At 32.2% G+C, this 16,552-nt stretch overlaps 1 protein-coding gene across 21 annotated transcripts in view; it reads left to right on the forward strand.

The window, feature by feature from the left end:
- SYNE1 (spectrin repeat containing nuclear envelope protein 1) overlaps window positions 1-16,552 on the forward strand; it is a 567,155-nt gene that overhangs the window by 200,568 nt on the left and 350,035 nt on the right. For all 21 annotated transcript variants that reach the window (XM_031937596.1, XM_031937595.1, XM_031937611.1 and 18 more), the window contains 4 exons: window positions 4,078-4,190; window positions 4,755-4,923; window positions 10,214-10,310; window positions 16,123-16,325. In XM_031937596.1, coding sequence (XP_031793456.1) covers window positions 4,078-4,190; window positions 4,755-4,923; window positions 10,214-10,310; window positions 16,123-16,325 — 582 coding nt within the window. The remainder of the gene's footprint in view (window positions 1-4,077; window positions 4,191-4,754; window positions 4,924-10,213; window positions 10,311-16,122; window positions 16,326-16,552) is intronic.

A 16,552-nucleotide genomic window follows, 5' to 3' on the forward strand; every position in this document is an offset into this window, starting at 1 on the left:
TTTTCACTTTTTTTCTTTTTCTTTTTTTTTTTTTACAACATGGTTAACATGTATTATATATATATATATATATATAAGTCATTTCAACATGTATACTTGATATAATATTTCTTGCCTTCATAATGGGTGAAGGAGGAATGGTAAGCAGAAAGAGAATTCAGAGCTCAATTTTTTTTTAATGTTGAATTTTTTTATGTTTTTTTCTTTATATTTTGTTTCTATTTCACAGTATAACTAATATGGAAAAATGATTCTATCATTACACATATATAAACTATGTCAGATTTTTTGCTATTTGGGGAAAGTGGACAAACAGGGAGGGAGAAAAATAGAATTCAAAGTTTTATAAAAATGAATGTTAATAATTAATTTAGCCTTTTAACATTTTAGGGGACTTCTCTCTCACTTCCTTAGCCCTAAATATAGCATTTCAGGTGAACTAGGATTATTGTAGATGAACAACAAAGGCTATTGAGTTTTTATCTAGTGCATCATATACTAGGAAAAATCCTTGTTTAACACTGTGGCAGGGAAGAAGTAATTGTTAAGCGCTGTGTAGCAAGTCTAAGACTTTACCTCTCATGACTCTTTGTTCATCTTATGAAAATTCAAAATGCTGATCCTGTGAACATCTATTCAATTCAGTGAGCAGTTATTAACCACCTAATATTTCATGGTTCTGTGCTAGGTGATGGTTATATAAAAATAAAATAAAGCATCCATGTCCATCAAGAGATGGGGGAGTGGGAGAACATGTAAATAGTTAAATATACAGCATATTAAAAACACATTAATTTTAGATGGAAGAATTATAATTGAATCATGAAAGATTTCTTGTAGAAAATGGCCCTTGAATTGGCCCTTGAGAAGAATTAGGGATCTAAGAGATGGAAAGGAGGCAGGAGGAAATTCCAGGTAAGGGTACATTTGTACAAATTGATTGCAAGACTGAAAGAAAACTTCACAAATATTTGTCAGTAGGTCAAATATATACATAAAGATATGATTTTATATGAGGGTGTTTTATATGGGGGAAAATAGGATGACATACCATCATATCACTATTCATCCTTAGAATTGTATGAGAATATAGAGATTTTCTGCTTCAAAACTTTCATTTTATAATTGGGAAAATTGAGCAGCTAAATGGTGTAGTAGATAGAGTGCTGGCCTTGAAGTCAGGAGGACCTGAGTTCAAATCTAGCCTCAAACATTTAATACTTCTAGCTGTATGACCCTGGGCAAGTCACTTAATCTCAAGTGCCTCAGCAAATATATATGTGTTTGTCTGTGTGTGTATATATGTGTGTGTGTGTGTGTGTGTGTGTATGAATATGAATATATCTCATGAGATTTTTCTTTTAGGAAACCATTACATTTTTACTTAATCATTATATGTCACTCTTTCCTAGGCTTTACATTTTTCCCCACAATGAAAATTCCCAAATAGTATGTTTAGTGACAAATGTATGCCTATAGAACTCTGGTTATATTTATATAGACTCCCACTCTCACTGGCAGTTAACTATATGTGGAAGTCCTTATTCCAACTCCCACTCTTACTAACAAATCAAGTTCCCAGAACCAGATTCTATCTTCCTCTTGGGATTTTAAGGAAAGAGGTTCTTATACTATAAGGAATAGTCTCCATTCTGCTGTGTTCTCCCCAATATTGATTGCCAATTACAGTTACTGTTTTCCTTTTTATTGGGTGGGTCATTGAAGTGACCCACCAATTGGCATCTATGACTTGATTAATTAAAAATCAATTATCTTTGGCAAAAACATATTACTGAAAAGATAAAATTTGAACAATGCAAACATATCTTCCTGAACTGGAGGCAAATCTTCCCTTATATCATTTTGGACCTTGAGAGATCAAGCTAAAACTTAACATAGTTTCTACCTAGTATTCTCAGTCAAGTTCACTCCTGAATATGAGTATAGCCAATGGAAGAGAGAGTCCTCTTAGCCATTATTGCTCCACCGCTATTCTGAGTAAAGTAGGTTGCTACTCATTGGGCTTGACTGATGCATTCCCATTCCTGGACCTCTAGGGGGTTGCTCTTGAAGTACATGACTTAAGTTGTCACCAAACTCTAATACAGACTTCCTACCTTTTGAAACTCTCTAGGTCATGGGAATATTCAATGCACCTTTTTCAAGCCTACCAAAAAATAGACATAACAGAGAAGCAACAGCCAGGTCATGTGATCACCAGTCTTGGTCCAGGTTGAATGTTAGGCAACTGGCAGCAGGAGAGCACTGCCATTGCCTCTCTTGCCTACTACTTCTCCTGCAAAGCAGAAGTATTGGAACTTCTCCATACTGGAACATAGCCAGGGAGAAAAATTACCTAGTTGCCCTTTGGCTTTTTTTTTTTTTTTTTTTTTTTTTTGCATGTCTAAACAGTTCTGGCTTACCAGTCAAAAAGATGGGAAATAGTTATAGAAATGTGTCTTGGCATAATTTGAAACCATTCCCAAAAGATATAAAACTACATATCCTTTGATCCAGCTGTGTCTGTATCCCAAAGAGATCATAAAAGAGGGAAAAGGACCCAAATATGCAAAAATGTTTGTTGCAACCCTTTTTGTAGTGGCAAGGAAGTAAAAATTGAGTGGATTTCCATCAATTGATGAATGGCTGAATAAGTTATGGTATATGCATATAATGAAATCATAAGAAATGATGAACAGGCCAATTTTAGAAAAGCCTGGAAAGACTGAACTGATGCTAAGTGAAGTGAACAGAACCAGAGAATATTATACAGTGTAATAACAAGATTATATGATGATCAACTATGATGGGCTTGACTCTTTTCAACAATGAAGTGATTCAAGGCAATTCCAGTAGGCTTGTGATGGAAAGTGCCATCTACATTCAGAGGTACAACTGTGGAACCTGAATGTGGATCAAAGCATAGTACTTTTATCTTTTTCTTGTTATTTGTTTGTATGTGTTTTATCTTCCTTGTGTTTTTTTTTTCCCGCTTTTGATTAGATTTTTCTTGTGCAGCATGACAAATGTGGAAATATGTTTAGAAGAACTGCATGTTTAACCTATATTAGAATGCTTGCTATATTGGGGAGAGAGGATGGAGGTAGAGAGGGTGAAAAATTTGGAACATAAGGTTTTGCAAAGGTGAATACTGAAAACTATTTTTTCATGTATTTGGAAAAATAAAATACTATTTAAAAAAAAAAAGAAATATTTTGGCATTCTCTGAAGTGGAGTCAGATTGTTCATTACAAGTAGACTTGCCAAACATTCAGGTGTGCTCTTAGCTCTAGGTTTTCTCATTAGCAACTCTTCATTACATTCACATATTTGTCTTTCTGATAGTTCAAAGTGTCTCTCAGTTGTTAGCTAATAGCTATAGACCTAGCAGGGGATTTAGGGCAGCATCTTTAAAACAAAAAGTTAAAAGTTCATTTCCCTCCCTCCCCATTACCTGGTCTTTTCCCCACCTTCTTGGATTAAGTACAAAGGGGAGATTCAGAGAGTCAAAGTTAAAACTAGGAAAAATTATCAAATAACAGCAATATAGGGCTCAGAGACAGAGCCCAAATTTGGTTTTAAGCTTACCAAGATATGTTCAGAGAGAATTCATTATTGCCATTAGGCAGTCATTGATCAATAATAGAATCTGTTACCATCAAAGGGTTAACTGTGTTGTATTTGATTTTATATTTTGGTTTTTCAAAAATGCATGTCACAAGAAAATCATAGATAAATCAACATATTATTTGTGAAATCAGTTAAATCTTCTTTTTGGGGATTTGTAAAATCATAACCATGCTTATGTTTCTTTAAAAGCTCAGAATGATATTGTTGTGCAAAGTGTCATGTGTGTTTAAAAAATGCCGTAATGATTAGTTTCCACTCCAGCATTATGTCTTACATGCTTGAGCCTCTGTAAAAGCCGAGAGCCTATGATCAGAATTAAGCTGCCTACAAATGTGGCAGCAGGACCAAATTGTTGAATACATTGACTCATCGTTGCAGGTTTAACATCATGTTTCTTAGCCTCCTGTGAGCAGTATTTCTTTTCTCTCCTTTTGAAAATCATATCAGGATCTACTTAAAAACATAGATGGCCACAGAAAGGCATTTCATGAGATCCACCGGACTAGGTCTGTTAATGGTGTCCCTGTTCCATCTGACCAATTAGAGGACATGGCTGAAAGGTAAGGGAAATCTCTGCTTTTATATTCAGCTCTCTCCTTTAAAATACATAGTGACTGCTTGTTGCTTGGCATTTTTCAGCACATGTTTTTCAAATCATGACTTGCTTGAGGGGAATAAACATGAGAGCCAGTAGCATCCCACAGTTTTCTGATCTTTGTGCCAAGAAAGCTAGGTCTGATCTATCAATAATGGAAAGGAATAAAATTAAATGTCCTTGAAAAATAAGGGAATGAGTTTTTTCCCCCCCTCAGAGGCAATATTGTTATTCAGCACTGTAAGGAACATTATGTAATGTTGCAAAAGGAAACAGATGAAGGATGAGTTGGCAGAGGAAAGAATTAAGCCAAAGATTTGAATTTATGATTTATGCCTTTAAGTGTACAGAACTAGGAAAGGAATGCTTTTTCTAAACCAGTCCTCAAGCTAGTGAAGCAGCCAGAATTAAAAGGAGCCTTAATCATTGCATTATGTTTCATATTAAAAACAGCTAACACCTAACAGGTTAAAAAGCATCACTGTTACTATTGGTAACATTCTCTAAGTGGAACATATTTCATTTCTAGGTTTAATTTTGTTTCATCTGCTTCGGAACTCCACCTAATGAAAATGGAATTTTTGGAATTAAAGTACCGGCTGTTATCACTGTTAGTCTTAGCAGAGTCGAAGTTAAAGTCATGGATCATCAAATATGGAAGAAGGGAGACAGTGGAGCTACTTCTACAGAATTACATTGTAAGTCATGTTTCTTTCAAATGAAATGCTGAAAACTTATGAATTTCATTTTTGAAATTAAAATAAATGAAGAAAGAAAAACATCAGGAAATATTCATTAAATCAGATGTTATTCTATGACTTTTCAAATTATTTTAAAGTGAAACATTTATTTGTTAACCCTTTGTAATCAGGTGAAATTGATGGTTTCCGAATGCATGATTTTGTTTCTCTGGGGGCACTTGCTTAGATGTTCCACAGGATGTCTACAGAGCTTATCAGCTGCTTTTTCAGCTTATTGTAGAAATTATACTTACAGGTACTAATCACATCTCTGTAAACACTATCAAGTGCTATAACAGATCCAATCTTCCCATGTTTTCAGGAAATGGTTTACTCTAGAGTAAATTGCAATTAACATGTAATGTTATATTATGTTCTATCATCCAAATGATAGTCAGCATCAGTCAGAGAAGACCAAATAAATTTTAATATCAATTTAAGTAAAAGATGTTTAGGAGGCTAATTAATTTAGTGGGGAAAAATCATATAATGAATTCAGTTTCTTTATCATTAGACAGCTAAGTGGAGTAGAGTATTGAACCTGTAATAAGGAAAATCTGAGTTTAAATCTGTCCATAGACACTTCCTACCTGTGTAACTCTGGGCAAGCTATATAACTTGTGTCTGATTCAGTCTTCTCTATCATAAAATGAGAATAATAATAGCATCTACCTTCCAGGATCAAATGAGAAAATATCTATAAAGTGCTTAGCACATAGTAAGTGCTTAAATACTTGTTTTCTCTCTTTTTCTCAACAGAAAAATAAGGAGTTTGGACTATATAATAACCCTACAAATTTTACTGGTTGTATAAGTTACAAAGTTAATTACAATTTTTTTATTCTCTGCAATTTTGGATTATATGTTTTTTTTTTTAAAGAAAGGACTTGGGATTTCATGGATATAGAGAATTCCCAGTACAAAAACTCCTTTTACAAGCTGAAGCTATTCCCTATTCTGCAAGTAAAAAATTATAGTGAGTTTCCTGGGTCCCTGAGAGGTTGTTATTTGCCTAGGATCACAATAGATGACACCAATAGGTGTTTGCCTTACTTTCAACATCACTTCAGTATTTCCACCAAGAAAAGCCCAAATGGGATCATAAAGTGTTTGATGTGAGTGAAAGAACTGAACAACATCCTGACTCCAGGCCCTGAAGTCTATCCACACTACCCCTTAGGAGGTTCCTATATGAAGGAAATGACAAGTACAGACTCCTCCCCCACCCTACTTCAGGTATATACAGTAACTAGAACTAATAATGAAACTAAAATAAGGAGTTCACAATGGGGGTTTATTTTAATGAATAAGATTAGACTCATTTTGTATTACTTCACCATTTACATATTTTTTTTTACATATTACATTACAAATTACATATATTTACATATAATTAATATCTGAAGATAGTCTGTTCTAAATTAAACCTATCCTAGTCTTATCAAATGACCCCATGCTATTAACTTACTTAGTAATTTTTTTTTAAGTTTATTTTTTTTAAATAATTCATCTCAGTCCTGGTTGGGACATTTCAGGTTAAATCACAGTAATTATAAATGAATGGAATACAAGTAAATGTGTGTTTATTCTGTTTCCCTATAAGCATTCATGTCAGTGTTAAGTCTTTTTCCTTTGTCACTACCTTCCTGGAATACAAATAAAAATGAACACTTTTAATTAGTGTATTATAGAAAAGTTTTACCATTTTGGCCACACATTTATTTGATCATATTTTCACTATTTTACCATATATTCATTTTACCTCCTAGCATATAAATGAACTTTCCATATTGGTCAAATGTAAATGGCTATATTTATTTATGTATAACATATATATATCTATATAAACATAGATTCGTCTATCTATATCCATCTCTCTTTATGTATATATTTGTGTAATTTGTTAAAAATTGGCTATGTATCATTAACCTTAAATTATCAATTCACTCCTATCTAACAATGTTTTGGATCATTCAGAAGAATAATAGTAAGAGCTGTCATTTTTATAGTGCTTTAAAATTTGCAAAATGCTTTTATATATGTTAATTTATTTGATTTTTACCAGAATTCTGCAAGCCAAAGTGATTTTATGTATGTAATTTAGCTGATCCTTACAACAAACTTGTAAGATAGGTGCTATTATTGTCTTCATTTTCAGTCTTGGAAGCTAAAGCAGAGAATTTAAGTAACTTATTCAGGGTTACCTTGTTTATAAATATCCAAATCAAAATTTGAACTCATGCCTTTCTGACTCTAGGATCAGCATTTTATCTGCTATATTAGTAAAGCAATTATAGTGAGATACATACATAAACACGTATTTTTATGTAAGTAAAGAATACATACACATATATGTATCTCTGTACACTCAGAGACGTGCAAATCCATATGTAATGATAAACTATGAACTCTGTAATGAGTTTTGTGTCTGTTTTATTGCAACTATTTAGTGATAATCAGACTTTAAAAGATAATATGACATTAATGTAAATGCTAGTTATTATTAATGTACCAATATAGTAATGTTAATAATGTTCTTTAAACTCTTTGGCAGACAGGTTAGATAAATGGTGAATTATGATAATACTTACTGCCTACATCTCAAAGTTTATATGAGGTTTAATAAGTTGCTAATTTTCCAATGGTTTCTAATGCTCAAAATGAGTGCTTTAAAATGCAGAAATTCATAAATACACAGAGGTGCAGGGAACTTAGCCATTTTTTTTTCTTATTTTCCTTCCCACAGTAGGAGCTGCTAAAGAACTATAAAATCATGGCTGCACAGATCTTTATTCTCTTGACTCATTAGATTGTTTCAAGTTCTGTACTTGCTACTTACAATGGCCCAGACTTTTTCATTGAAAAGCCCAAAGCATTAAATATGCTTTGCTATAACCATGTAAACTGTCTCACCTCAATATCAGATCCATTTACTGTATTAGTAAAGCAATTATAGTGAGATACATACATAAATACATATTTTATGTAAGTAAAGAATATACATACACATATGTATATATATATACCTGTAATATGTGTTTATATTATGTTATATTATATTATATTATATATACACTCAGAGGCATGTGCAAATTAATATTTGTTTATGCTGAGCTCTCCACTGAAGCAATATGCCATAACTAATGCAACTATAAAGAAATAATGACTTTATGGTAGGGTTTCCTTTAATTTGCTTTTATTAAGCAAACATTTATCTCAAAATTAGATTCTAAACTATTTAGCAAGAAATTACAATGTATTATACTTCTCTGGAAGGTCTACAACAGAGTTATATTAGTATTAGTGCTTGATAAGTGATTGGTAGGTGTTTCTTAAATATCTTTAGAGTTGTGTTGTGCTACTAATATTTACGCTGATGAATTTTGAAGCTATGGTTTTCATTCCTATTGGTAGTATTCCCTATATGTATTCTGCTTTAGTATCTATCAAATTGGAACAACAAATTCATCTCTTTCTCAAATTCAACTATTCTTATCTAGGCCACTGTCATTCTTCTAATTGGTGAAGTTTGCATCCTTTGGGTCTTTCTCTATCTTTGACTTTCTCTCACTCCCTATATCCAAAAAAATCCTCAATTCTATATTTACATGTCTGTTCACTGGACTTCAATGACTTTAGAAGAGAAAGTGGGTCTGATGATTGTGCAACTCTGCGTCACTTTAATGTCATTCATGTGCAAGTCAAGACATCAGTTTATGATGTCTTCGGTCCCCTTTAATGAAGAATGAACAACAAATTCACATCTGTTCACTAACAGAATTATCCTAGTTCGGGTTTTCATCACTTTTCTCTGAATCATTACAATAACTTCCTAATTTGTTTTGCTACCTCAAATCTTCATTCTATTCTCCACATATCTTCCTTGCACTCCATAAAATATTTTATCTCTAGACTCGCTGCCTTTATCTGTATTTAAAAGTACTCTCCTTATCTGTCCCTCTTAACTTCTTTCTGGGATCAAGTCTCCACTTTTTAGATGTGGGAGTTGCATGGTTACTTAATTTAATTCACATGGAAAACTAATTTAGATAATTTATTCTTCAGCTATTTGTTTGCTTTACAACATGATTAGGCAAATTGCAATATAATTGTGAAGCAAATACCTTATAATTATTGTTATTCACATCTTGGATAACTTTGTATATTTTTCTTTTTATCTGATGGCAGGAAAAATCCAGTCACATTGACTAAAATGGAGAATTGTGTGGGATTAGAGTTAAAATGTCTTTTTAAAGCACCTTTTTCTAGAACTCCTTTTGCTAAAAGCTTTACTGGTAGCACAATTCATGGACCTCAATCTTTGCTGGAAGAAAGATCCAGACAATTATCAAAAATATTATCAAAAACCAAAAAAAAAACCCTTTTCTTCCATTGGTAAAATTAGCTTTGCTCTGAATATCTAAATAGTTGTCTAATTTTTCTATTTTATTGGTCTAGAAGTGAGGACTTATTTTATGTTTTCAAGAATACAATATTGATTACAAATGATTTAAACAATTCACTAATATTATGTTTAATGTTTTGTTTTTAAACTTTTGCTTTTGATTTACTGATGTTTATAACGTGTTTTTTTAATTTATCTAGAAAAAAACATTTTTTTTTTCTTGGTTTTGATTTTCCATATAAGCTATATACTTTAAATTACTTTGTGTCTAGATAATGTTCTAGATAATTGAAATATGTCATTATATAGAAAGAATGAAATTATTTTAATGTATTTTCTACCCATAAAACCAGGCATTTTTCTACAAGGGAAATGTTTGAGCACTGTACCATTTTGTTTATAAATTGAAATACCCACAGAACAGTCACTTAGGAATAGAGAATATTCAGTGTGCAGAGGAATCCCACTGCTGCAACTCAGCAGAAGGCTGAAAAATGTACCTCCTAATTTAGTACTTTGAAAATTCTAGAGCTGTTCTCTCTGGGGATTCTTCATCTTTTCCAGGAGCAAGCCCAAGAGTCATGAAAGAAAGATTTCTTTTCTTAGTACATTAGGAAAAAAAACAAATTGAAATAGCTAATAAACGCAAAAGAATCTTTGCATAATTAAATAGCAATGGAACCATTTGAAATACAGTTGATGTCCCAAAATTAGAGGGGAAATGACACACCTACTTCCTTTGAAGAAAAAGGTGGCAAATTAAATATGTGTTTGATTTTCCATATAAACATACCTTTTATTTTATGCTAATTCCTTTTTGCCTTCTGATTCCTTCTTTTCTAGTCTTTTATAGAAAATAGTAAATTCTTTGAACAATATGAAGTGACATACCATATCTTGAAGGAGGCCGCTGAAATGTATGTCAAAGCAGATGGCTCAGGTAAAACATCTTGCAATATCTCCTACAATAAATAGTAACATGATTTTTACATGTATTTCCTTTAATCTGCCTTTTTATTAACATAGTAAGTATGCATTTATTAGCTGATTCCATACTGGAGCAGTTTTGACCTGCTGAGTTGAACTCATTAACTCAACCTGAAATATAAGTGTTCAAGATCTACATAGAATTCTAACTATGTATAAGTATCTTCTTTGACAAGAATATACATAATATACCATGCTATTCTTTGTTTGATCAAGAAAAAAAAAAGTAATGATTTTCAGAAATGTACTTTTCCTCCAATAGCATTATAATTTGATAATAGCAAAATAGTTGGAATGCCAAGTATTATGATCATCTGAAAGTAAATCTTAATTAGTGAAAAGGTATTAACATATACATATATATTTTGATATCATGATTCAATAATTACATCTTTTGTTGATGCGATTGAAATTTTCTCAATTTCTTTGTTTGATCTTGGGCAAGGCATTTTGTCACAACTCTACTGCTTCCCTATAGGGTAAATTGAATCAGTTCATAAGATAGAAGCATGCTGATCATATTCTGTCTATTGAAGAACAGAGAAAAAATTATGGCCCATCCTAAGCTGATCAAATAATAGAATTTTTTGGACAGTTTATAAAAACCATCAATGGAAATATGAACAGAAAAAGTATACTTCATGCATTTTGGCCTATCTCATTTTCTGCTCAAGAAAATGAGATCACAAGTGATTCCTAGTAGTCAGGAGTCCTCAAACTTTTTAAATAGGGGACCAGTTCACTGTCTTTCAGACTGTTGAAGGACCGAACTATAGTATAAACAAAAACTTTGTTTTGTGGGCCTTTAAATAAAGAAACTTCATAGCCCTGGGTGAGGGGGATAAATGTCCTCAGTCTGGCCACGGGCCTTAGTTTGAGGACCCCTGAATCCAAACAATTATCCTGTCCCGGATGGCTACAAGACTTAAGAGCAAATAGTGCTATTTTATAGAAAGTTGAGCCAAAGGATGTTGATGCATAGCCAGACACCAATCTGAGTACTGAATAACAAACCTTTCCCCAACCTTCCACATCTCTATGAGCTCATAAAATTGTATTCAAATTAAATTGCAGATATAGTGAGGCTAATAAGGCTATTTGGTTCTGGTGGTTCTAGTCTGTTTTTTACCAACCATAGGTCATTGTGTCTGTTAACCACTTAATACAACAGAGTAAGGAAAAGGGTTGAGATCAGACTACTTGGACCAATAGGTAAAGCTCTTTGAAATTTTTAAACTAATCTCTTACACATTTTTAATATAAAAGCAGTGCCGGTGGAGATCTAAATAGGAATTAGTTAAGATAGCTGCTTTTAAGGTGTTTATATTTCAGCAGAGAAGAAAGAGATGTAAGCAAATAACTGTAATGTAATATGTAATAAGTACCACAAGAATGATGCAAACAAGGAATAAATTGAATTCTGAAAAAAAGTGGATCACACCAAAGATAACTAACTAGGGAAGGTAACAAAGGAGAAGTAGTATATGAGATGTTCCCTGAATGCCAGGAAAGATATTTGGAGAAGAAAGTACAGGGCACTGCCAACTCTTGATGTGTCATGAATGAACTGGTGGGAGCAGTAAAGCAGACTATATAAGAAAAGAAAAAGGTATTTGTGTGTGTTAGTTAAATATGCTTTGACTTAAAATAGTAAACTCGTAATAATTACAATTATTAAATTTTTATTAATCAGATGACACTTCCCCAGATAAGAAGGCAAGAAAAACATAACCCATGTCACAAATATATACAATAAAAAAAACTACAAAGTCCTACTTTGAGCCCAATCTATATCTGTTTTTATATTATCTATGTGTGTGTGTGTGTGTGTGTATGTGTGTGTTTGTGTACACACATACATATTACCCACCCCCTCCCTTCTCCCAATCTATAACCTCTCTGACAAAAAAGTATTTCATGAATTGGTCATTATTTTGACTGGAGTTCTGACTTTGGGGTTTTAAGGATTTTCTTATTGAAAAGAAATCTAATTTACTTTCTTGCTCCTGATGGGAAGAACATAATTAAAACTTACCAAAGCAGGTTTTGATTTATAAATTAAAAAAACTTCTTAATAATTAAAACTGTCCAGATATAAAAAGATATATTTTAGGTATAACATACTGAGGACCCTGTCACCTAAAAATATTAGGGACAATCTGATGACTACTTACTGAAGACAGTGCAAACAACTTTCATGGGATTGAATCAGGATTAGTCAGATGAATTCTGAGGTCTCTTCGTACACTAAAAGCATATGATTCTGCAATTATTTATATTGGTTGACAATATGTGTTAAACAAATATTTATATATGCATATATAAATATATACATTATACACACATATACATGCATATATGTGTGTATATATACATAATACATGAATCTATAAATGTATATATGCATGTGTTATGTTTATACACACACACACACACACACACACACAATTTCCGTAATGACCTCTCAACAATCTTTTATTTATTTAGGCTTTAAAAAGTATTTTGAAGGGATAAAATTCAAAAGTACATTATCCAATGACAGTCTACAAATTCTTAAGATTTGTATACCACTTTGATCCTTAATATTTGTATACCATTTGCATACCACTCATGTCTGGAATGAAGCCATAGTAAATATTATAGTATTAGTAGTAACAGTGGTGACAAGTGACATTTCTATGATGGTTCAGGGACACAAAGCACTTAGTATACTTTATCTTAGTTGAGTCCTTTTTATGATTACTATTATTTTATTTCTAATGGAAGTTGTTGAATGTCTTAATGTTTTTATGCCCAACTAATGAAAGAATATTGTTGACATAATGTCTCCACTTTAATGTAGAGTTCTTGAAAACTTCAGTAAGGTTTTAAATATATACATATATATATAACATATATATATATATATATATATATATATATAATGTTTTATTAATAGACAATGCCTGTCATTTAGAGATTAATATACAGGAGCCAAATCTAGACAAGCTTATTACCAAAATGCCCTAAGTATAGATTTTTTTATGGGGGGGACAATAATTCTGAAATGTCATCTGTGAAGTTAGAGGAATGCCAATGTGGAATATCCACATCTTTTAAAAATGGAATTTTGAAGTATGGAAATAAGTTTGAAATAATATATAAAAGTGCATACATATGTTGCAGCTAAAGGAGGAAAATATTAGCTAATATCAGAATTTAGTTGATTCTATTGCTATGAGCTATGGAAGTTTTTTTGGTGCTTCTTTCATTGAAGCAGTCAAAGAAACCATGAAAAAATAGCTCACTGTTCTCTTTCCAAGTGATGTAAGCCCATGCTTAGGGTTAATTTCAATAAAGCTTGTATTCTCTCATTAGATGTTGACAGAAAAGACTGAATAATGATTGAACTCAACTTCTAAAAGAGAAAATAAATGAGAAAAAGACCAAATTAAGCAAATTTTTAGACTGTATTGATTGTTATCTACCTTATGTGCATATATACATTTATGATACAACTGATTATACTAATTTGCACATATCACAATGTACATCCTTTTCCCCAAATAACTATAATAATATGTCAACAGCTTAGACAAACATTTGGGAAGATCAATATGAATTGGTCAAGTATGAATGACATAATATTTTAAAGAATATTAATATCACAAATATTAAATATTTCAAAGAACTGTCATTTTGATATCATTAAGTACATGTATTAAACAAAAGTAGACTAGAGAATTATTGGCTAGTAGATGTTACATAGAATAGTTGCTTTTATAAATAGATAAGAATAATTAATGATGGCTTAAATAAGTTTATAATAGTTTTTTATTTTGTTCAAAATTCATGCAAAATTAGTTTTCAGCATTCATCCTTGCAAAACCTTGTGTCCCAAATTTTCCCCCTCCCTTCCCAACTCCTGCTGCCTTCTCCTAGACAGCAAATAATCCAATATAGATTAGATTAATCTTTTAAGACATTAGAAATTGCTAAAAAAAAAAAAAAAAAAAAAAAAGGATGGGGAGAAAGGAACAAGCACTTAGCACATTCTAAGTGTCAGTTATGCTGTTTAGCACTTTAGAAATAAAACAATACTCCTAGGTAAGTGTTATTATTCCCATTTTACAGTTGAGAAATCTGAGGGAGGCAACTACTTGCCCTGAGTCATTCAGCTAGTGAATGTCTAAAGCTGGTTCTATTTATTACCATAGACAGTTTTCTATTGTGCTTTCTGTAATCTTGTTCACATCATTAATCTGCTCAGATAACATTTTATTTGGAGCAACTGTTTTAAAGCAGCTTATCTGGATTATTAAAAACAGTTATTGGAATATGAAATAAAAAGGTATATTTTGCATATCATAAAATTGACTATATTATGGTGTATTATGGTATTATTCAGATGACTATTTTGTCCTCCTGGGGATAAAAGGAAGCTCTTCAAATTTGGATATTTTGAAAAAGGACTGCTTTACTCCAAGATCTGGTTAGCAAATGAAATTACAAATTTCAATTACAATCGTAATTGTAAAATTTACAATTTATTTAAATTAAATTGAATATTAAATAATTTATTATTTGATAAAGAAATTATTAACAGTGTTTCATAAGTTAAATGAGAGTCATGAATATGTTAGGATTGAACTATGAAATGTCTTGAATAGTAACATGACATCATACTTCTACTTTATGCACGACAAAGACTCAGTTGATTATGGTGGTAACCACATTGGTTACAATACATGATATTTTAATATTTTAAGTGTTTACTGCCCATTTTAGTGCTTATTGTCTGCTGTAAAGTCTTACACTGAGACCTCCTTGTGGTGTCATGTGGACCCTTGCTTCTTGAACTCTAGGCCAGCAGAGTTCAAGTTCAGATAGATCTTATAAGCTATCATGAAGTTTTAAGTTTGGGTCTAAGAGAAGATAATAGTCTGTTACATTTGGACCAGCTCAGCTAAATCCATAGAGGCTTATTTTCAGGTAGTTGGCTGCAGAGGTATGAATTTTTCAGCTATACCAATTTGTGAAAAACATCTACTGAGATATGTAAAAGCTATAATCAATGCACATGCACAAGGGGAATGGCTATTTTAATGAAATCACAGCTTCTTGGAGGACTAAGCCATTTTTCTTTGCACAAAATAATTCATTAAACTTGTGATCTCTTCTTGCAATCAGTGCTAGCCTGTGCTATCTTCCCCATTCCATAATTAAATCACATCACTTGAGATTGTGTTTCTATAATCTTAACAGTCATTCTTAGAAATAACTCCTAGATAAATCTAATGGAATTGTGCTTTATGACTTAGTAAATATTCATCTTTCAAACTATTGATTTCCATGCTTTAGGAGGTATTTGTCATTTCAATATTAAATACCTGGTCCTATTAAAATATCAATTGGCATATAGCTACAACATGTGATATTACTGTAATTATAGGATAGGATAGAATAGGAGCTGGAAGAAACTTGCCATTGACTCTGAATCTCTCATTTTATAGATAAGGAACTTGGGGCCCAGAGGGGTTAAACGACTTTCCTACTGTCACATAAAGTGAATTTGATAGAGGTAGAATTTGAAACTAGGTCCTCTGATTCCAAAGCTAATTTTTTTCTGTCATGTTGAATTGATGTTTAAAGTAAAAACCTCTTTTGTAATCCTTTGTTATTTATGGTTTGTGAATTTAGATTAAATAGCTCTTTGATCTTTGCCAGGTACAGCTGCTTTCAGAAAATCAGTGTCTAAAAATTCCATCTTGCTTCATATATTTCAGTGGAAGAGGCAGAGAATGTGATGAAATTCATGAATGAAACAACTGCTCAATGGAGAAACTTGTCTGTGGAAGTGAGAAGTGTCAGGAGCATGCTAGAAGAAGTGATTTCTAACTGGGACAGGTACAGCAATACTGTAGCCAGTCTGCAGGCCTGGCTAGAGGATGCTGAAAAAATGTTAAACCAATCAGAGCATGCCAAAAAGGTAAGCTGACATCATGGAATTAAATAGATTACATATGGATTTGGCAAAGAAGAATAACATAGGATTATCATTCACATTTATACCCTGCTTTAAAATTTACAAAGCACTTTCCCCACAACCCTCAGAGGGAATGGATAGAGATGGGGACAAGGTGTATCATTTTATGACAAAGGGAACTCCCAAAGGAAAAAAAAATCTGCATTAGGCATCTCCTAGGCAATTGGGAG

The sequence above is a fragment of the Sarcophilus harrisii genome, chromosome 4 (assembly GCF_902635505.1).
Source record: "Sarcophilus harrisii chromosome 4, mSarHar1.11, whole genome shotgun sequence".
Lineage (NCBI taxonomy): Eukaryota > Metazoa > Chordata > Mammalia > Dasyuromorphia > Dasyuridae > Sarcophilus > Sarcophilus harrisii.